This window comes from Chelmon rostratus, chromosome 14, assembly GCF_017976325.1.
Source record: "Chelmon rostratus isolate fCheRos1 chromosome 14, fCheRos1.pri, whole genome shotgun sequence".
NCBI lineage: Eukaryota > Metazoa > Chordata > Actinopteri > Chaetodontiformes > Chaetodontidae > Chelmon > Chelmon rostratus.
The window spans coordinates 8,636,790-8,660,088 of record NC_055671.1 but is presented as its reverse complement, the minus strand read 5'-3'; the positions used below and the strand labels follow the sequence as shown (position 1 = coordinate 8,660,088).

The window sequence follows — 23,299 nt, the reverse complement described above, 5'->3', positions numbered from 1 at the left end:
TGCAGGCTTCCAGGTTATGAGTGACGAGCTCGGCCTCGTTGTTTCGTGGGTGCGTGCATAGCGAGTTCTATTATATGCAAGTTCCTCGTATATTTCAACCCCCCCCCCCCCCCCCCCCCCACCCCCCCCCCCCCCCCCCCACCCCCCCACCCCCCCACCCCCCAGATCATCCCTGTTGTTCATGTTCAGGTGCCTGCGTGGAAAAAATATACTTTTACAGCAATTTTGATTGTTTAAAATCTGCTTCCAGCATATATCCGTGCCATTTTTTTCTTTGTTTTTGTAACATTTGCAATGCTGTCTAAGTTTTCTTACAGCTAATCCTAATTTCTTCTGTTTAAGCGACATGGACGCAGCTGAAAGCAATGAGCATTTTCTGTGTTTTGTAGGTTTTTGAAAATTTCAAGGCTTGTGTTCAGAACTGTGTGACCTAAAGCCAAAATCAGTTTGAATGGGACGGATGACAGCTGCTTGCTGGTGTATGCTCATGGCAGTCCATTGTCAAGTCAATGTCTGAAGTAGCACATAATTGATTTGAACTGATTTAACAAATTGATGTTTTAACATGTGTTTTTAAAAAAACTTTTATTTTTGAGTTATAACCTAATTTATCCATAGATGCACAAGTAGGATGAGACTAAAAGGAATAAATGATACAGAAAATAAATCAAGATGTCTCATTTTTGATGAGTTTTAGATGATTTAGTTACTGATTAAGGCTGATGTAGACCTATTTTTCCCCCAATTACCAGAGTTCCTCTTAATATATGTTTTTTATTTGTAGTGATGCTGATGTTGTGAGGGGGAGCGAGGTATTAACGTGCGGTTCAACAACTCTGAATCTGCTTTCGCCAAAGGTACACTACTCAGATATTCAGCTCTTGAATGGCAAACGCACAGACCGGGGACGTTGTTGATGATGTCATAACCAGCTTCCTGACATCTCGCTGGGTGTGGAGGAGTTTTTAGTGAAGAGAAGTCACTACTGTAGCAGCTGAATGTCACTTTGAGCGTGTTATTAGACGGTGCGAGAGAGGAGAATTTTTTTTTTAAAAAGATAAAAACAAATACCGAAAGTGCTGCTTCTTCATCCAGTGATCAATCGTCTGCAATGGGAAATGCTGGACTTGGTGTTTGTGCTCGACTTAAAAACTTGTCCCTCCTTTAAACTGTCTTTGCCTCTTGTGGAAATGTTTTCATTTATGGGGCTTTTTTTTCTGTTTTATTCAGTGACACCGGAGAGGTACAGTGTTCACGTTTCCACACATGCAGAGTTAAGTAAACAAGGGCAGCATGTGTCTTCTTTACAGGATTCAGTCATGAAAAGAGGTGATATGTTGTGCCGAGTCATCTTTTCATTATGTTTCTCTGTGTCATCTCAAATGGCTGTTGTGCTTGTTAATCTTTTTTTTTTTTTTTTTGTGGAGGGGAGGGGTCTTCTCCTCCTTTCATCAATTTTACATCTCTTGCCCCCCTAAAATATGAGGCAATAGCATTTCTTTCTCAGATGTCTTACAGGTTGACATTTAAGTTTTTAAGTGAGCAATCTGATTATTTCATTTTGTTTTGAATTTAACAGAAGTGTCGCGTTACAATGGTTTTTTTTTTTGAGAAAAAAAAAAGCATGATAATAACCCTCAAATTCCAAACAATGTAATAGAGTCAATAAAAAAAACCCCTCCAGTGTTCACAATTTTAGTTTCCATTAAAATGTCAAATTTTCATGAAGAATTCTGTGTTTGTGTGTGTGTGTGTGCGCGGGTGTGTGCGCGGGGTGTTCGTATTTCTGCTGTCAGATCACATTTGATCTGTTAACGGTGGTCAGTCTGACTGTTCACGTACTGCAAACTGACGGCTCGTTTATGACGAAACGGGCTTATCACACATGCACGATTACCAATGTGTTCAAAATCTTAAATAAACCTTAGGATAAGATAGTACAGTCAGCTGATACTGTGATTAAACAGTGGTCGAATCTTACTAAATACATTTCCTCTTGCACTGCACACTCTTTAGTGACTTGTTTTTCTGTTTTGTCCTACTTTATACCTCTTCAGAGGGAAATATTGTACTTTTATTACACTTATTTAAGCTTTATTTACTCAGTAAGATTTTTCATATGAAACAGTTTGATCATCTTTAAAATGTAAGTTCTGCACTTGTTCCCTGCAGAAATCTCCCTCTTATCAAGTCACCTTAGTCTTCAAGTCCTTACTACACATTTCCTCACGTCGAAGAACATTCCAGCCTGTTTTAAGCATGAATACAGTCAAGTCAGAAATAGTTAGAGACTGAACTGCTGAACCTACAGTACATAAAGTAGTTCAAATTAGTTCAACCTTAACCAGCGAGAACAGTAATATTGACATTTATGGGACATTTGCTTGTCCCAAAAAAATAAAAATGTATATGTATAGTAGATTTATAAATAAATGAACATAAATGAGTAAGTACAGAGCTTTTAGGGGCCCGGGGACAGTTGGCCACTTTGGCTGTTTGATAATTCAGTTTTGGTACTTTACTATCATCTAAGATAAATATGTGACAGTGAAATCTAAAGTTTGAAAAGAGGAGTTCATGTTGCGTACTGATGTCTTTTTTGTTTGGCTTGAAAAGTCCACATATTTGACGAACAGTACCGACAGCAGGAGACTGACCATCCCTTGAGTCTCGTGGAGGAAATGCTTCAGCCTTTTGGGCTGTGCTGAATTTTTTTCAGCCTGCAGTAACTTGGCGATAAGATCAAATCAGATTCAGCCATCCAATTCACCATTCTGGTTTTTATTTAAAAAAAAAAAAATTAAAAAGCTTTAGAGGTGAGACAGAGCTAATCTAAATCTAAAAACAGCTGAGTGTGCGGACATCTGTCTCTTGAAGGCCTCTTTTTGACAGCATGTGTTAGGAAACGTCCCTGCTCAGTGACAGACGCGTTCACAGTCGCGTTGTGTTCGGACAGGCTGCTGCAGCCGGGACAGCAGCAGTGGTGGAGGATGTGTGGCTCAGCTTGAGCTGGAGGTCCTGGGGAGCTGCTGCACCCTCAGTGAGCAGAGGTGCTGATTGTTGTTCAAAGACGCCCCCTTGTGGATGAAAGGCTAGCACACATTATGCCACTGCAAGCCTGAAGAGACGCTGGTTTCATCATCTGCTCTGCTGTGGTTTGTATGGGCATGTAAATACATCGCAGTATAAATCAACATATTTAGTTTTGTCTCAGCCTCAGCTTTGACCTGTAACATGTAGGTATTTTGAATTCATTTCTAAAATCCAGTTGGATTCTAATCTGACTAGTTTATTTTATTTTAGTGCTCGACTCTTTCAGTAGCATCGTCTGCTTCATTTACTTCAACAGGAGCTCCAGGTCCAGGATGATGTTGATACACAGCAAACTTGCTCAATGCACTTAAAATAATTCCACTCACCTCACCTGGAATGCATGTATTTGTTTTGCCACCTGTGTAAATCTTAGAGTTGAGTGATTACTGGGATGACCCTGGTCGCAGTGGACACTGCAGGTGGCGTGTTTTCACCACAATCACACACATACACACTTTTTCTTTTCTTTTTTTTTTCATTCTGTTCATGGAATTGAACCGGTGTTTACCGCCACCTCCACAATTTTACCTCTGTGATTACTCTGTACTTGACGGAGGCCACATGGGGCTTGATGGTTAGTGCTCTGGTGCTCGGAGAGATTGTCCAACGTGCGGCAAGGTCACTAAAAGGTTTGATCTTTGTTCCAACAGCTCATCTCTGCCGAGGTGTTTCTGAACAAGACGCGGAACCTCTTCTCGCTTCTTGACTGCAGCGAAAAGGATGAGCACAGCGTGACCCTTTCGCCACAGAAAAACAAATGAATGTCCTTTCAGAGGTGAAGAGGTGCTCCAGGATTAAGCTCTACAGAATCCCCCTTTACTGTCATCAACATACACATGTATCCCAGCAGGATGTTGACCTGCATGTGGATCAGGCTTTCATTATTTTGCAAGATCAGGCATGAGGAAAACATCAACACAATATAATATGTGTGAGCAGAAGTCAGGTGAGTACCAGAGCACACACACCTCACTCAATCACCAGTATCAAAAAACCTGCATTTAATCAGCTTATCTTTAGATATAGATTTACTTCAATAACAAAGAACAACTTTGTTTTCACTGTCAGTGAAAATTACATCCTTAAAAATCTTCTCTCTTATGTCTTGACTCACCACTAATAGTATTTATCCTGCTGGGAGGTCTGGAAATGAATCTCCATCTATGACATAGATCCGTTACTGAGACATTTGCAGAATAAAAACATTCTGTCACAAGTGAAACCTCACGTAGGTTAACACAGAATTATTAACAATACATGTTTATAGTATCAAATATAAAAGTATTTACAGAAAAAATACCCCTCTGAGTGTTATATATGACATTAATCAGCATTTTCCTGTTGTAGCTGGTCAAGGTGGAGCTAGTTTTAGCTACTTTATATACAGTTTGTGAGTTGAGTCCAGTGGTTCCCAACCTCAGGGTGGGCCCCTCCTCAGGGTCACAAGATGATTAATGGGGTAGAGGTCTGTGCTCACTAGCCACTAATTCTGGATTGGATCAACACAGCTTACTAGACAACAGTAAAAAGAAAAATGTAATTGTTAGATCAATAAGCTCTATCAGTTGTAACTTCATTTGGCCCGCAGGATGAGGGACTTCATCTGGAAGGCACATTTGCATTCCGGGGCTTTTTAAACTGATCGGCTCGATGGCTCAGAATGTCAAATGTGACACCGAACGGCCAGTTTCTCTGAGGCCGCGTGTAATTGCGCGGCCATTAATCAGGCCTCACGTTTGAGCGACAGCGCTCAACAAAGCGTGGTCTTTTCCCTCTGTTGCTCTCCGTTTGGTTTTGTAAGTCACAACTGACAGAAGCGTGATATATGACATTTCTCTGCTGCGCAGGTCAAGAAGTGTTTTATGGAACAGTTTTTCTATTGAAAGCCCTCCCACATTTTGATGAGTCCTTACACGCTGTTCAGTCCTGACAGGGACAGAAAGCAGGAGCAGTGTATCATCCGAGTGCATCGCCTGCTTTCTGGGATGAATATATCAGCTCTGAGCAGACAGTCCCTGACATTTAGTGATCTGTGATGATCACCATAAACCTTACATCATCAAATGTCAGACTCGAGCACTTGCCAGAGTTTGCAACTGATCTGATGTACATCACGGTTCAAAGAACAAATGCTGCAGGCCCGGTCCCAATGTTTACCCAGAGCCTTAAAACACTGAACCCTCTCAGACTTTAATTAACATCAGCCGCGTGCTCAGCGAGAACGTGTGAGAGCAGGAAGGTGCGAGGGCTCAGAAGGCTTTAGCGGACTGTGAAATCACAATGTAGCGGGGGCAGAGCGAAGTATAAAGTGCATGGCTCATATCTGTGATTACAGCTCACTCTGTACACATTTATATTTTAGAAACACACGTTCTCTCAGGCTGTCCGCCGTGCTGCCGAGAGCTGCGTCACGACCTCTGCGCTGATTTCACAGGGTGATACCAGCAAGGCTGCGAGTCTGCAGCTAGCAGGCCAGCAGCGCTGCGAGGCCATACTTAGGCAGCTAAATGCTAATGCTAGCATGGCAAAATGCTCACTGTGCCAGTGCTAATGTGCTGATTTTTGGAAGGTAATATTTACAAGGTTCACCATCTTACTGTAGCTTGTTAGCCTGCTAACCTTTGCTAATTAGCGCTAAACACAAAGTACAGCTGAGGCTGGTGGGGATGTGACTTTGCAGGCATTTGGTCTGAGGGAGCTTGAAAATCTGTAGCTACTTTGATTACAATTCATCCAGTTGTGGTTTAAAGTATTTTCCTCACAAGATTTATAAAAGTTATCAAAGCCGGAGGGACTCGTCCTCTGGGGACCATGAGAGCTGCAGAGCAGTGCTGAGGACACTTGATACATACATCGTTTTTATAGCTCATTGAGATCTTGTGATTATACACTGCGCTGTCATCATCCATCACTACAGCTGTCCATATGGAGGCTCAGAGGTCTCAGAAACAGGGGTTGGGGTGTCCCCGGTTCTGTCTAGTCACAAACGCCAGTCGCTTAGACTCTATGCATGTAACCCCGATCAGGGCCGATCATTCATTTCCTGTTTACTTGCCCTCCCCCGTGGCCACTCGTCCTGACACTTGTTCATGAGTGAGGGGAAGATGGAGCGGGCTGCAAAAGACTGGAAATCCATAAGCGCGGGCAGACGGCGTCACACAGGTCACCGTCTCTTCAGCACTGCACTAAAGAGATCCAGATTTATTGAATTATTGAAATGAGACCTGACATAGTCCAGCTGTATTGATGGTACTGCAGCTCAAAATATATAAAACAGACACATGATGAGACGGTGTGGCCGGTGGCCTCCAGTGTCGCCTGAAGACTGGCGAGCGCAGCTTCCCCGCTGATGATTCCTTTTTTGCTCGTCAGTAATATTCTCTCAGCAAACTGCTGCATATTGTTTGCTGCTAGGTGGAATTAAGCTTCGTGTGCGGGTGGGCCGCTGCGGAGGGGGGGGGGGGACTTTTGTGTGATATGGGCCATTGACTGCTTTTCCATAGCTCAGGAACAATAATGAGATTTTTTTTCTTTTTTTTTTTTTCAGAATATCAGTGCCGCCATTCAGCGCACTGATTGTGTTTATGAAATTGTGCATACATCTCTCAATGCTGGAGCAGGGGAAGGGAAAGCTATTTTCAAAACATTAGCAAATTGTTTTCTGTTATTGTGCAGAGATTGATAAGAGTATGTGTTGTCTAAACACACACACACACACACAGTAAAAAAAAAAAAAAAAAAACATAAAAAAGCAAGCCATGGCTTGGAATTGCCTATTGCTCTTCCCACCCATAAAAAAGGGGAAAAACATACTTAAAAAACATAAACTATATCACCTCTCCTTCATGGTGCCATTAAGCTGTGACTACAGTTTATTCGATTGTCCCTTTGCACAGGTTTAGCTGTGTTTCTGCTGTAAAAATATCTTATCTAATTTACTATTTTGCCCTTCATGTGCTTGCTGGTTATTATTTAACACTGAATTCATTGGTCTACATCATGCATGTGACGTATCATTGCATTACTGTGCTTATCAAATTCTCCTGATGAGACATAGACATGACCTTGAGTTTGACCTTGCCTTTAGAGCCTCTGCTGTGTTTCTCACGAGCAGATATCGCATCAAATTACTTGAGATTTCACACAAATCACACGTTATCTGATTAAAAACCCACGTGAACCCCCGGACACGCTTTTGTTCCCTCTCGTGCGCGGTCGCTTACGGCCCTCAGTGGCGTTTGCAGTGACTTCACAGGCAGCGAAAGCTTCTGCGCTGCCTTCGAATAAGCACAGTTAATGTTTGTATGATGACAGCGATACTTTGTAGAGGCGTTCTTTGATGACGCCACATCACATCTGGACTACTCTGCGCTGTGATGTGGCTCTCACCTGACATCAGAGGGGTCAGACTAAATATTCTGGCCTCCCTTCAGGCCATTTCTGTGACGCGCCTTTTATATTTAGCACAAATCCTACAAATTGAACTCGTCCTCTCAAACACTGCAAATAGCACCGCTAATTAATTAACTACGGGGCTTTCTTCCTCGACAAGGAAGTTTGTGTGTTGCGTTGGAAAATAATCAGCATGAGGATGTTTTACACTGGGAAACATTTTGATGTAAAATGTCAGAATGTGTTAGTGACACATAATCTACTGTTCTACTAAAACTGTGTTAGCTTTAGCAGACCTGTTGGCAATCAACAATCCAACACCTACACACACACACACACACACAGACATTCATCTCTCATTAATTTAATTTCTGTCACGATGGTTTTGGGATGCCTCGGCACAGGGAGGCCTGGAGATGGACCTCACCGGGGACGGAGCTTTATTTTTTCCAAACTAGAAACTATAAAGTGAGTTTTAAAAGGCGGAGATTTGCAGCACCAAACCAAAGAATCATTAATCCACTGGTAATGAGCCCATCGACACTAATACCTCCTCCCCCCGCTCCACCCTTTGGCATTTACTTTGTATTTTTGCTCTGTCCTGTAGTAATAATTGACACCCTCACCTGCTTCCACAGTGCAGCGTGTCGCTCACTAGTTTGCTCGAAGGCAGCTATTGATTCTGCAGCATCAGATCCATGAAGACAATGATGATGAACAATGAACAGACAGCTGCATCCTCTGTGATCTGGGCCAACACTGATGGCCTTTGTAAGCATGTAATGCCTCATCTGGTGGATAATATGGGAGAAAAGAGGGACACAATATGTGAATTTTCTGAGTCAGTTGGCTCGTGGCCTCCTCTGCTTTTCACGCTGATGGCGACATACAGCTCCCAAATCTAAATGTTCAGGCAATTATTGCTTTGATTTTCAAAAAAGACAGCAAGTGCATGCTTCTTTTCTGTAAGAGAAAGAGGCTGCATTTGACCGTAAAACGTCGACAATAACGATTCTACAGTGGATTTTTATTCCGTTTCCATGAAAAGCATTATGGGAAACCTGCGTGACAACATATAAAATCAACTAAATATCATATAAGCAGGAAAAACAGCATGTTCACGATTAATACTTTGATAAAACACATGAAATCATATTCATCATAGTTTATATTAGGGGGAATAATGAAACATGTTAAAGTAATGGGATTACTTTTATCTCAGAAAAAGAATTGCTTCATAAATGCATTCAAGTTATTAAAAAAAATGCAGATACTGGTCATCTTAAACCTAATTTAAATTTATTAATGTTATCTACAACTAATCAATTGAATCCATAATCTGTAGGCAACGAAGCCACATTTCCTGTTTTTAGATTTTTAGATCATAACACTCAGCAGTTATCTGTCAGATTAAGTTGCCGATTCTGATTTTTAAGATGTCATTTAAACGTCTCTGCGGCCTCGTTTGGGATTCTCTCAGCGTCAGACCGTCAGACTCCCGTTTCACAATGAAAAGGTCGTCTGAGCTCCAGGACCATTTCTAAAAAACACAAAGTGAAGATTAGGACACAATGAAGCTCATTCCTGAGAGGAACTCCACAGCCTCACACGGAGCACTCCTGTTTGTTTCTCACCTCCACCCTCTCAAAAACAACCCGGCGGCCGGCTCCACATATGAAGCTGTCTGCGTTCTTGGCTGCAGACTATTTGCCATTCCCAGAAGGTCATTTGGTTAATGCACATTTGAGTTTTCATGGACTCTTAACTAGTTTTTAATCAGCAATTATTAGTGAATTGGAAGGCTGTGCAGACGCATGACTCTCTGCCGGCGGGAGAGTGCCCATCAATGTCACGTCAATTTCCATGCCAAAGGCTACATTAGGCCTGCAGTCTGGGAGGAAACAGCCACCTGAGTGCCTCATCTCCCCATCCACAGCAGTCTTCCCATCAACTATTGACTCTATTACACAGCTCTGTCAAAAAAATTTTCCGCTTCAAAAGAGGAGCAACCATTACATGGCTGTGCAGGGAGATAATTTAGTGATGCACATAAAATTAAGTGCATATCCATTGAACATTGCTCATTATTGCACTTGAATTCCTACAATGCAAGGCTTGTGTGAGGATCCTGGATGCTTCCCAACCTTTCATTCCAGTCCCATTTTCAAGGTATAAACTTGATTATTTAGGCTGATGTACTATATAAATAGCTGTCATTTTCATCTATATCTAACCCACCTGTAATTGGCAATTAAACATGCAGGCATCTCAGACTAGCTCTTAATTACCGTTAATAAATGGTGAGGGGCCCTGAGGTGTCCTCGCAGGCTGAGGATGGGGGTTGTGAGTCTCCTGCAGCCCCGCATCACTGCATGAATATGCATGGCAGCCAGGTATTCTTCATCCCTCTCCTCTGCTTTTCAGGCTTGACGCACACGGAGGTGGCAGCGGAGCGCCTCTCGAACCGCCACTTCTCCACTACACCTCCACGGCGGCCGGAGCGGCGTTCCCAGGCTGCATCCTCGCTGTGGCATTTCTGCACACTGGGGCTTGTTTGTGTTTGCCAGGAGCTGTCACATTCAGCCTGTTAGCCCTGGCCCATGGGAAATTTACACGGAGCCGCTGGTATGAGGTGAGGCCATCAAATGAGCCGCTGACATGCTGCCTGATGCACTCACATTTGGTCAAATTTATGTGAGCGTGTCACTGCATGCATGCTGCCAGTCAAAAGTTGGTGAGCACCCTGAATCCTACTATTTTTGATGAAATGTTGAGTCAAATAAATGTAAAATTATTATAAGTAAAAATAGGAAAATGTACTGCATGTGCAGTAAGAAACCTCATATAGGATCATATAGATGAATATAAGTGATACATTTCCATAGTGCAGGCTCTGCTGCTCAAATATTATGGACAACATTGTTACTTTAAAACAAATTTTGGCTCCACAGATTAATAACAGCTTCCCTCTCTCCAATGTGAGCTGACATTTAGCTCCTGTAATGACTGCTGATTGTCTTGCAGTGTTCCACCACAGACCCCAATCCTTGTATTTAAGGGCCGATGAGTGTCGAGCTCTCTGATCGTAATGGCACTTTTAATTAGCACTTAATTAAAGGCAGGTGGACTGGAAAGGTCAACCAGTTAGGCCTTTAAGTTAAAAACACAGACAGCGCGAGCGTCAAAGCGTTTGATGAATTTGTCTGCTAATTACAGTGACCAGGATCTGGACCAAACTCCAGTCAGACCTGCTGTGGGTTAATGATAAAATGTGTCACATCTTAAAAGCCACATTGTGACATTTTTAAATCCATTTGAACATATTTCTAAGTTACAAATGTTATATTCTGTGTGCTTGCTATAATCTTACTAGTCTTTTACATCACTTGGGATTTAAAAATAAACACAACCAAATCTGAATTTAACAAAAACAACTGGAAATACTGGGCGTCAAATCAGCCGACTGGCAGTGTGTGTTTCTTTACACGTGTGCTGCATTTTCTCTGCTTGCACGTCAAACGTTTGCATGGTCTGTACGTGCATATTAGCCCAGACTGCCGGCTGCACGATCACTGTGGCCATTACACAAACACAAAAAACACAAACACGGCTGCCGCGGCGCGAGCTAAACTTGTCGCTCCTCGGCTCTGAAAAACAGAGCCGGGCAACGGTATTGATCTGAGTCACAATTATAGATCACCTTGTCTGAATGAGTGATGAAGCTGTCGGACTGCTGGTCTCACCTGACAAGCACCCACATTAAAAACCCTGATGCCTGAATTTCAATGCAACAGTAACGTTATGGTTAACAGTCCCAATCTATCACACCCTCACAAAGAGAGTTTGAATGTGCTGGAGAACACTGATTATATCATTATTATTATAATTAACTACGCCTGTGGTTGCTAGTTCAAGATATTTAGTTCTCACTATATATTGTTAGGAAACGTCACTTTCAGTGTTGGTGTCAGGTATCAGAAAATGCTCTGATGCTGTCAGTGGTTCAGTCGTCTGGTTCACCTCAGAAACTGACTCAGAATCAGATTTTTTCTTTAATTTCTGGCACCTGAAATGAAATTCTCCTGAGCTAATCACACTGTGACAAACACGTGGAAGGTAAACCCCTCATGCTGAACGTGTGTGTGCGCTGCTGCACGGCTCTCAGAGGCCTGTCATGCAGCAGCCTGTTTGCTCATCCACTCATCACACCCTCAGCCGTTTATACCCTGAGCCTCAGCTAATATTGATGCTCTCCATGTGATACGGCCGACAGAAAATACTGAAGCGCCGGTGGATGCCGCGCTGCATCCTCCCCAGCGCTGCGAGAGACCACTGAGGGGCAGCAGAATTACACGCCAGCTCTTGTTTGTTCACCGCCCCCCCACAAAAATGCATCTTAGTGCTCCGACTCCATTAATCCTGCTGACTTATGAGTGACCTCAAAGGATCCCGGTGCAGATATGCTGAGTGTGTGGTCGAGTGAAAATGTGGAATGAGGAAAAAAAAAAACCCAAATCCCTGTTGTTTGTAATAAACAAGCACACACAACGGTCTTGTGTCAGTATCCAGTTATGGGATGTCAGCAGATGCTAAACAGTATGGAGAGTGAATGCCTCTTTGATGTGATGGTTCACTACATCATTACACGTGTGCTCCTGAAAGGTCGAGATAAATATCATGTCAGATCTTTTTCCAGCTTTAGCAAATATAATACAAGAAAATAAAAATGCAATGAAACAGTGAAAACAAGTAATATAACAATTCAGTTTATTTTATTTATTTTCCAGACAGACACATCAATTTCTGGACCACAGTAGAGGATGGAAACCTTTCACAGACATTTTTTGTCAATATTATTATTTGAAAATACAAATATAAAATTAGACTTTCCACATTTGATATGTGAGAGACCCCCATCCATTATTATTATTATTATCATTATTATTATTATTATTATTTTTTAGTATATTTTACAACAGGGCTTAAGCAAGCCATATGATAACCTGAAAGATGCTTTCAGATGTCAGTCAAGTCTGTCTGTCTCTCGCCATAAAAAGTCGGTTAACATAAAAAAAAGGGGCAAGTGTTAGGAATGGGCAGACAGCAGTGAAGAGAGCTCTGTGCTCAGCCTGCAGAAACATGGAAGCACAGCAGAGCCTCACACTGCCGTCCATGCGGTCTGAAGAGCTTCCAGGCTCCCCTCTAGGCCATGCGGTCTGCTCCGAACTCGACAACACGCCAGGGGTGAACTCTCGTGTTGGTGAACATAAGCTAATAATGACGGTTCGGCTATATGAACCTGGGTGCAAGCTGCGTGAGGAATATTCTGTATACAGCTGAGGTCTCCAGTCTAACATTGTTCAGTTCAAATGAGTGGAAATTGCAAGTATATACTCATCGATACACATATATATTGCAACTGTATGTATATATTTAATAATGAGCATGGGTGGGATGGCAATGGTTTGGACTGAGGGGGAAATTCACCCTAAAACACAACAGTTCAGCTGAACTTGTGCCATTTCTGTCACCTTGAAGGGTCCAAGTCTAGATCTGCGAACAGGAAGTGATCTGTGTTAGGGCGGACGCTGTGAGTGGTGGCGTTAGTGAGAGTCACTTTGTGGTCACTGTGACAGTATCCAGTATCTCTCAGAGATAAGGGCACATCGTCTGGTTTAAAACCATTAGCACCACTATGAATAAGCCTCTTTTGGGTATAAATGCTCAAGAACGTTCAATGAGCCTTCAAAGTCGGCCTAATTAATTGGAAATGGAGCAGAGGCTGAAACAGTCCACGTCTGATGTCCCAGCTTTCGGGAGACAGTTGTTCATATCCAGAGAACAGATTTGAATCCCAGGCGACAGAAATCGCACAAGCGCGCGTGGTTTCGGGGTGGGCTTTTCCCACAGCGGATGGGGTAAATTGTTTGGCCATTGCCTAGCACTTGCCTCAAGATTCAAGTTTAAATGGATACGGTAGTACACTACAAATGTCAACACCTTCCAGGTTGACTTTTTTTCTTTTTTGATTATTTTTTTTTCTTAAACCAAGACCCCTCCCCTCTCCCCAAATGGATAAGCTAGTCTACTAAGATGTGTAACATTCATCAGCTGTAAACTGCTGTCAGTTTGAGATAAAATGAAATTACAGCAACAGAGCCATGCTACCTTAAAGTCCAAGCTACAGGATCACAAAACAATAGAAGAGTCAATTCTTGTATGAGCTCAGGGAAAATGAGCCATTTGGAGTTTAATTGTGTCCGTTTAATTACGGTCTGAGAGCCACCAGGTGCTGCAACAGTGAAACAAACAAACCAAGAGATTTTAGACTTGTTGCACTGTTACTGGTTTTTCAGATGGAACGGCGGCAAAATAGGAATCAACGAGTTTCGTGTGGCGGTTTGTAGGCGTTTGGAGTTGCGGTTGGTTATTCCATATCAGATATTCAGATAAATTCAAGGGACGATGCTGCAAATGAACGGGAGGAACACTTTCTTCTATCCTGTCAGAGTCAAACTTAAACTAGTACACATAAGGTGGTACACTCAAATGACTACTTTAGATGTTTCTACACTGTTGAGATACTTTTTATATTAAAATGTGCAAATGAGGTGAACAAAGGCTTTAATACTCTTTTTTTAAATAAATGATTTTCAGCTTTTTCTAAAGTTCTGCTTCTGAATCAATTACTTTTATCGTTTTACATTTAAGTGTAATATAATTTGACTTGTTAAGCAACACAATGTCCTGTGTGCTTGCTGGATTCACTGGAATAATTTGTCTGTGAGCGTCATTAACAAAGCTGCCATTACTGTACATACTATATATAGTACTATATGTAGTTTGACAGTCTATACAGGACGTCAGGACACTAATGCTATTCATTAATGTGATGGTATTCAAGGGTTAAGACCCCATGATGTGAAACAAATGAGCAAAATGATATAAAACCTAAATTATGTTTTATTGAAATTATACTAAAGAACTAACTCAATCTGTGGCTGGAGTGTGCACACAGCTTGAGCTCCTAAATTAAATTGGCTTGTTTATAATAGGCTTGTTTTTTTGCTTGAAACACAGCTGTCTGTGTAAATCCAGCAGGTCTGAATAGCGGACATGCTTTGACATGGTGAGCTTTTAAATTCAAGTTTTTATATCATCTGCTCTCATTTAGCTTAGCAATGAATCACAGCTTTCGGGTGCTGGTCCAACGTCACGACCTGAATTTAACCATCGAATAATCAGCCTCGACACACCTCATCCTTCAATACCTTGTCTGTTTAAAGGGAGACTTCATTACATTTTAGGTGGATGTCCAGTCAGTGTTGGTGGTAAATGCAGTCGATTGAAGCAACAATTTCCTCAATGTGTGCGATATTGACCGAGAAAACTGAGTACCACTGCTGCAAAATCTCTTTTTCTGGCACCAGCGCCATCATCTGTGTACAGTGAGAAACTACAGCTTGGATTTCAAGTCTACACCTCTTTCAAGTCTCGTGCTGCCACTCAAAGCCAAAACTACTCTCATTGCTTGTATTGAAAACTAGCTATGTTTCCAACGGTGAAAATGGCATCCTTAAATATGAGTGCAGGATATTTGTGTTCCAGTGTTTTGGCTGAGTCGGACATTCAGTCGGATTTATTTGAGCCAGAGCACAGGGCCGAAGACATGCAGCAGAGAGGCTGAGGCTGCATCAGCCGTGCAGGAGGATACGGCCGGCGGGGAGCATCCAGGACCTGAGCTGCCGAGAGCAAACAGCGGCTTATGCCAACAGAAACTGAATCATTCTGCTGCAACCAATTTCAGTGTCCAGTTTTTGCTGGGTGCCACCACAGCAGACCACGAGAGAGCCTGTGTGCGCGTTACTGGACATAAAAGTTCTACTCGTCACATGGACGGAGGTGTGCTGGACGCTGGGACACCACAAGACAAACTGGGAGAGACAACCAGGACCAGGAAGGCCAAGAGGGCAGGTGGCATGTTGTTGTCACCAGCGCTATGTTTTGGCCCTTGGCTAGGGCGGCGATACACGGCAACGTGGGCGTGGGCATCAGAAGCTCGCACGCAGTGCATGCTGGTACATGTAGTCACTGCTTTAATGGCTCCACAAGCAGGAGAACTCAGCTTTCTCAGTCAATATCACACACACTGAGGAATTTATTGTCTCAACGGGCCACATTTACCATCCGCGCTGACGCCACATAAAACGTGTTGACATTTCCCTTTAATGGAGTCTTCTGCAGTAGGTCTTTTTTTCTACAGTGATGCCTCTATAATGCCAATATGTGTCAATAACACTGATAACGGATTAAAAGAAAATCTAGAATCTAAGATTAAAGTTATTAAAATTATTGATCAAAGATTTGAGAGAGATAAGAGATCAGAAACAGTATCATCTAAAAATAACTGTGCCAGAGGCACCTGGGAAATTTCCAAAGTGTACAAACAGTAAAAGATATAACAGGTTATTTCAACAGCACTATGACTGATATTATGACTATTGTGGTAATCATTGGTATGTTTCTTAAAAAAATATGAAATATCTTTTACATAAAATCTTTTTCCATGATTATAGCTTGTGTCCCCTCTTAAAAAATAATCAAAAACAAAGGTTTTGCATATCTAGCGTTAGCATTTAAGGTAGTATGGCACACCCCTTTTAAAACATTCAAGGGTGGGGATCGAAATAATGCCTTGTGAACAATTCCATCTTACAGCAACGGTTTCTCTATTGTTCATCCATGAGAGCTTTGGTTAGCTGAAACCATGTGAGAGTGGCAAAACCAAACCAAAAAGAAAACATACAGGGAATAAATTACAATGAACCTCTATCAAAATAATTGTCTGCAAATATCAGAATAACATGATCATTTAGAGAAAGGTCTATCTTGACTGGTCCTAAATCCACTATTCACTACAAGTAGTATATTAATGAGTCCTATATAACATCTACTTTGTAATTACAGGAGATAGAAAAAGAGCGCGAGAGGGAGAGGGATAAATATGAGAGAGAAAGGAGAGGTAGAGCAAGGGAGAACAACAAAGACCACTACACTGGTATCAAAGACAGCACTCTGTTTACAAGTTAACTGTGATTTCTTTACACACTAATGAAATACATGAATGATCAACAAAAGAAGTAGGATCTCTGAGGATGGGGAATGGAAAGAGAGAAAGCAATGGATGCACAGTACATTTTAATAGTATATTACAATTATTAATATATAAACCACAAAGTATCAATAAAACTCTGATTAAACTTGAAATCAGCAAAGAAGCATCTTTCTTTTTTTTTATAGTTTTGTATTTCTTATTTTCTTTTACATTTGAACATTACAAGGGTTTTTTTTTCTTTACTCTTTAAATTATTACTTGATCACACCTTCGTATCATTTACTTTAGAAGTATCCAGCATATTTCTTTACCTGGTTGTTTTGAAATCAAAGAAATGAGACAAGAAAGTGGGTAAAATGAAAACAACAAAAAGTACACCTGCAGCAGGTAAGGTATACAAGTAAAACCATTCATTCCATCAGTGACTTTAAAAAGCGGACTGCACTCTGGAGCATATTATTGTTAAATGTTTTGTCATGAGGAAAATCATCGAGCACACACACTGTGTAAAACCTGGTGCAGCGACAGATAGTGAATAATTCAGTGTCATCTTTTGACCCTGTATAAATACCTTTAGATGAGACATGGGTCTAGGAAAGAAATCCAAGTGTACACTGCAACATATCAGTTACTATTTCCCAAGCTGTTAACTCGCCTCGAACTGCGAAGCGCTCGTCTAGTCGAGAACACATTAACCCAAAGATCCTTCATACTATCCCAAAGCACAGGGCCGTTTTTAAAAAGCCAACATATACATGTGCAAATAGGAAAATGGCCTGTACTTCACTACTCACAGTGCAATGATTACTCGCTTTATTACCTTTCAGTGTTTTCAGTTATTTTGCCCCTAGAATAAATTAAACCTGCCAATGACTCCACAATAGAACTCACAAAGGCTGAGGTATGGTATCAAAATGTTTACTTTCCTAATTCATTCAAAAAGAACTGATTCAGAGAACAAGCGTTACATAAAGGCTCGAGCACAGAGCCCAGATATTCGTGTTCCAAAAATGAATCAGGAACGAGCAGGATGAAACAAACAGTAACATACAACTAACAAGTTCCTCTCAAGAGTATAAAAGTGTCAGGATGCACAGAGCACTGTAAAATGCCTGGTTCAAGTTCTAATCTTCACATCTAAGTACAGTGTGCTTTGGATTAAATCATCTTTTTTTTTTCTGTCTCTCTCTCTTTCTCTTCGAAATGATACCGATATCTTAACAGTTAGACAAAAGATACCAATCAGGCTCTTTTTTTTCTTCTTTTTTCTTTTTTTTATTCCTTAAAACTGTGTTGACTTAACTCACCGTTTGTAAATTTGCTGGTATGACACTTGTAAAATTATTCAGCTTCGGTATTTACAGAGCAAGTGTGTTCTGTTTGTCTCTGGGGTCATTATACCGTCTTCCAGCAGAAAAAAGTATAATAATAACTGTTTACAGCTTTTTCTTCTATTCACACGCTATAACATGTTCTTTTGACACACCATCACAAAAATATGCTATTCTCTCACTGAGTTGGTTATATGCAGTGACTGGAATAATATGTACAGCTACATTTCTTTTTCTCAAGTTTGAATTCACAATGTAGTTATATGAAATTTGTTATAGCATATATATATATTTCTAAACAACAAAAACAACACTTATAAAAAAGGACCATAAAAATATTGGAGTCCTCTTTGTATTGCCCAAAAATAGGTAATTATGGTTAACAATGAGACATCACAAGAAATAAAACAGCTACTAAGATTTATTACTTAGATACCCTCTTTAAATTTTCCTTAAAATTGATTTTTTTTCCCCTCTGAGTCTCTCCACGCCGAGCTTCTTTTTTCGCGGAAAGACTGGAACATCCAATCACTTCTCCTTTACACTAACCGATACAAAGATGAAGACATGACTTGCAGAGATTCTTGGCTATGACCCCCCCTCCCCCTCCCCCGTACTTCAAAACAAAATCCATTTACACAAATATACTAGAAGATAAAATAAAATGACACAAAATTAAGGTCGAAACTAAAACGACTCGCTAAAACCTAACCCAAACAGAAGCCAACAGAGGAAAGGAAACAGGTGAATGAAATCGACGTGAAACATCAGACCAAACCAGGTTGTAAAGTTATAGGAGGTTTGGATTATAGTACAGCAGTTATTTTTCTGAGATGACTAACGTTTTCTTTTCTTCTTCATATGGTGCCGACTTTCTCTCTTTTTGCCTGGGTGACGCTGTAGTGCTTGAAGTTGGATAGCATCACCTGCACACAAAGCCAATTAGAAACTCCGTCCTGTCTTTCCTGGGCCACCAGATATACTCTGCTGGGTGATAAAGGGGAAAAAAGGACAGCGACAGCATTAGAAACCGCTCATGTGATTTGCAGAAATCCTCACCATAAATACTGTTCTCTGTAAGACTGGCAGTGACAGGTAATGGCAAAAGTCTGTGACATTAATATGACTTCCAAATGAAACATGTCGACTGAGGCGCGAGCATGACATAACTTTTTCTCACTTTTTATAAAGAACAGCTGGTCAACACTTAAATTAACATGTAATTACAGTGGAGGAGCCTGTTTAACAACTTGGTGCATGTATGTTCACACTTCATAAAAAAATCTATCCTTGTTCGTTCCACCACTTGTTTACTTAGCAGTCAGGTTCATGCATGTGCCGCTACTGTCGAGTATCGACCGCTAAGCTGGAAATAAACAGCGATTTAAACACGTGTGCACAAACACACATCACACATCACATCTGCAGAGAGGAGCTGGAAGCAGACAGACAGCTCGAGACATTTAGAGTGAGCCTTACGCTGGACACCACCAGGCACGATGTTAGCAATACAGATGGGTTACAGTGACAAAATAAACATGATGAAACTGAAAAAACTCGCTTCCTCGTGGACAGTTACTGTTCGGGGGAAGATTCAAGGCCACCGACTTGTTAGTGAAGAGTTTGGGATTTGGGATTCGTTTTAGTCGTAGCGGTGTGAAGACGTGTGCTGAGAGTTCTGCCCAACCAGAGCTCAGCTCGTGCTATCACGTCAAAAACATCGTAAACTGGTTTGTGACATACTGTGAAATGTGTGTACGAATGTTTTAGGATGGAAACATTTCAAAATGTTAATCAGAAAAAAGAAAGGAAAAAAAATGCAGAACTGGTAGTATGTGTGTGTGTGTGTGTGTGTGTGTGTGTGACTCTTCCTGCTGCAAGTCACACAAACAAACTAGAGTTGGGATCCAATATTGGTATCGATGCCAATACTGATGTAAACCAGACCGACCGATCCACTAACCGATCCAGATCCCAAAATCCACTGAGACTGAATTTAAATGAAAAGGGAGATTTTCATTTCTCTGCACTTTCATGTCAAATATTCACTTTAAATCCTCATGAAGTGCGCTGCACTAATTCTCTCACTAGCTTTGAACTCATGTATAGAAACCTTCTCGCTAGTAACTGCTAATGCACTGCTGTGCACTTGATTGGTTCAGGTTTTTCCAAAAATTGAAGGAGTTGCCATAGCAATGTGCACTCCTACACCTGTTTCAATGTGAAGGCTACTTAACCTACACTTCAAAGAAAACATTTAAATTCAATGCATGTTTGTATACTTTCTCTTTTAATAAGAAGTGCTGTGTGGTTTACTACAGCTTCATGTAGCCTCAGATATAAAACCACCAACAGCAACAACAATAATAATGATTCAAAAAAAGAGCTCTGGCTTCAGTATCGCTGAATCGGATCGGAACTGAAGAATGTGGATCGGTGCATCTTTAAAACAAGCTTTACTTAAATTACTGACAATGATTTTTTGTTGAGGCGTCATGCAGAAGGCCCACGTCGCCAAACCCGTGAGGACACAAACCTGCCGTCACACTCGCACTCTACTACCAGCTCTGTCATTTGGAGGGAGGTGAATAAACAACTGATAATGAGATGAACATATATTAGAGAGAGACTGATAGAAATGCACAGTAAATAAAATGCAATACCTCTGATGAGATGGCAACCGGCCACCTGTTCAATGGTATCCATTTGTAAAAGCTGTCGCAATCAACGGGCCCTAAAAGTGTACAGTTAGTGCTGTTGTCAGTATGCATTTCAAGGAGAGAAAAGTGAGTATCATATCAACTTGTTTTCCAGCTAGCATGACTGCGAACTCTTTGATTCAGTTTGATCATGTTCAGCAGCAGAGCAGGACACTGAACTGTCACATTACACAGGTTCCTCGTATATTCTTGTCATGGAGAAATCATTTCATGGTACAAGGTGTTAAAAAATAAAAGAGTTAGACAAACTATATAAAGTGAATGGTCTCACACTGTGTTAAAGAATTCAAGATACATTAACTTCAAATCATCTCATTTTCTATATCAACACAGTTCTCAAACACCTGAGTGAAAAATATGTGAAGGAGATGATAACAACAGCACGCGCACGCACACACACACACGCACACACACACACACACGCGATCTCTATTCATGCCAACATACACAACTGATTCTATCTGAAAGCATGCAGAGAATAGGATCATAAACAGCCCTCAGTCAGATCAGTGTGTTTTCAGTGCTGAATGGTTTTCATTATGTAGCTCAGTTATCAGGATACTGTGAATATTGCTGCTGACAGGTCTGAAGAAATCCTTGAATTCACACACAACAGTGAAAGGAGAAGCACTTTCAACGGCGATTATCTGTCTTTATCACTTCAATCAGCTAATTGCACTCGAATTGTCTTGCATAAAAAAAACAGTTAAGTTCATTACTGCTTCTTCACACTGGCTGTTTTGATATTGGCTAAAGGGATTAATGAAATCAGCCGAGCGGAAGACCGAGGGACAAATCAGTGACTCTGAAGTCACCCACGAGGTTGTGACATATGATGATCCTACGTGCGTTCACTTTCGACAGAATCCTCGGCGAAAAAATGAATTATGAAGCACATTTTAGTTCTGAATCATTTCCTTTTTTAATGCTGTGAATAGAGAGATCATCTCGCCGAGAGCAGAAAGTCACGGGGCTGCTGCATCACCTCTCTGCTTTATTGCACTCTGTTTGATTCACTGGGTAATTCTGAAGTGGTGATTTAGCACGCGGCGTCACAGGCACAATTTGACATTCTGTAAGGGAATCACAAAACCTAGCCTGGATTATACGGGTAAAATGCAGCACATTCTTCACTGATCTGCTTTATAAATTAGCCCCGCTAGACTGTTCGAAGGTAAATGTGATGAAAAGCCAAACACTTCTATTCAGAATTTATAACATTTCTTGCTTTTTTCTTGTATTGAAATACTCGTTTTTACATTCTCTAACTCTAAACCGAGGTTACAAACTGTTGCAACAAATGGAAAATAATGGAAACAGATCGCCTCATTTCCATCTGTAAACTATCTGCTGGTAAATCTGCTTTGAAAATGAGCCAGCCTGGTCTTTCATAACAAATATTTTGCTTCCTACACTGAGACCAACAGATTATGGCAGATAGCCAGTGGACCCAAAACAATTAATAAGAGCGGCTTTGCTTAGGAAGCAAAAAGCCAATAAAACGTATTTTTCTGTTGAGCTCTGTTTTTGTTTGGATATCATAAATCAATTACACATACTTGCTAACATTAAAATGAGTTTTTTACCCTCTCGTGAGCTATCGGCACGTTTGCTCCCAGCGACACTCCCCCGTACTAACATTACCACTAAGCCGTTACACTTAGTCCCATTGATCCAGTGTGCTGCACAAAGACATAAATCTCCCGTACTATTTCTCACCAAATCCCCAAAATGTTGTGCCACGACCAGACACAATGATAAACATGCCTTAAAATCAACTTAAAAAATAGAACAAATAAGCACAAGAACACCACAAACACCCCAAATTAATCTTTCTTGCAAGTTCTGGTTACTGTTGGAAATTCAAATTAATGATGTGGACTGTAAAGTTTTGGGAAGAGTGTCTTCACCCTGTAGTCTCGCAGTGCTCGCTTGCAGTACTAATGGGCTTGTTGTTATTCCACCTCAGTTAAGCCATGCATTAATTAGCTTCTTTCAGTAAGCAGATGTTATTTTCATAACCTATACTGTGCCACTCAGTTCAGTCATGTAAAACTGTACAAACATGCCCCAACAAGCCTGCCGGTGAGTCCGAGAGCGCAGCCGTGGGTGCACCTTGCTAGGGGCCATAAAATTCGGATGGCAAAACCTTACATTAATTATTCAGTGAGGTCCGAGGTGGAGGAACACAGCAAATAGCCGATTGAGTCGTCTTTTGGGGAGTTTGAACCTTGTTCATTGTTGACAACAAGGTCTGAAAAATAATTGCTAAGTAAGCCAAGTGTTATTTGACTGGATTCACTTATGCAGTCTTTGCCTGTTCTTAAACAGCTAATGCTAAATAAGGTAGCTTCATTATTGCAGCCTAGTTGAAGTTTCTCCTTTTATTGGCTGAAAGATGATCTCTCCAAGACTTGGGCTTATAATGAACGAGGAAACGATTTTGTAAATGATATTGCCAAATTTTTATTAAACGCCACTATCTTGCCAGGCTAGGTCTTCACTGCCTCCACCAGGGTTGAGGCCCTCCAAGCGTCTTCGTGGTGGCTTCTTTTGATTACAGTGAAAGCAAGAGGCGGGATTATGAACAGGTCACTGCACATCACCTGAACTGCCACACAGGCCGAGACAGACATCAGAGCGCATCC

General features: G+C 41.2%; 1 protein-coding gene across 6 annotated transcripts in view; it reads right to left on the bottom strand.

Annotated features, from left to right (window-relative positions):
- Positions 1-12,246: 12,246 nt before the first annotated feature.
- The window catches only part of LOC121616998 (RNA-binding protein Musashi homolog 2), a 238,794-nt gene continuing 227,741 nt past the window's right edge, over positions 12,247-23,299 (bottom strand). For 5 of the 6 annotated variants that reach the window (XM_041951942.1, XM_041951946.1, XM_041951944.1 and 2 more), the window contains 2 exons: positions 20,595-20,665; positions 12,247-18,918 (listed from right to left, as the gene is read on the bottom strand). In XM_041951942.1, coding sequence (XP_041807876.1) covers positions 20,624-20,665 — 42 coding nt within the window. In that variant the 3' untranslated portion in view covers positions 12,247-18,918; positions 20,595-20,623. The remainder of the gene's footprint in view (positions 18,919-20,594; positions 20,666-23,299) is intronic. The other variant, XM_041951943.1, reaches the window with a different exon arrangement.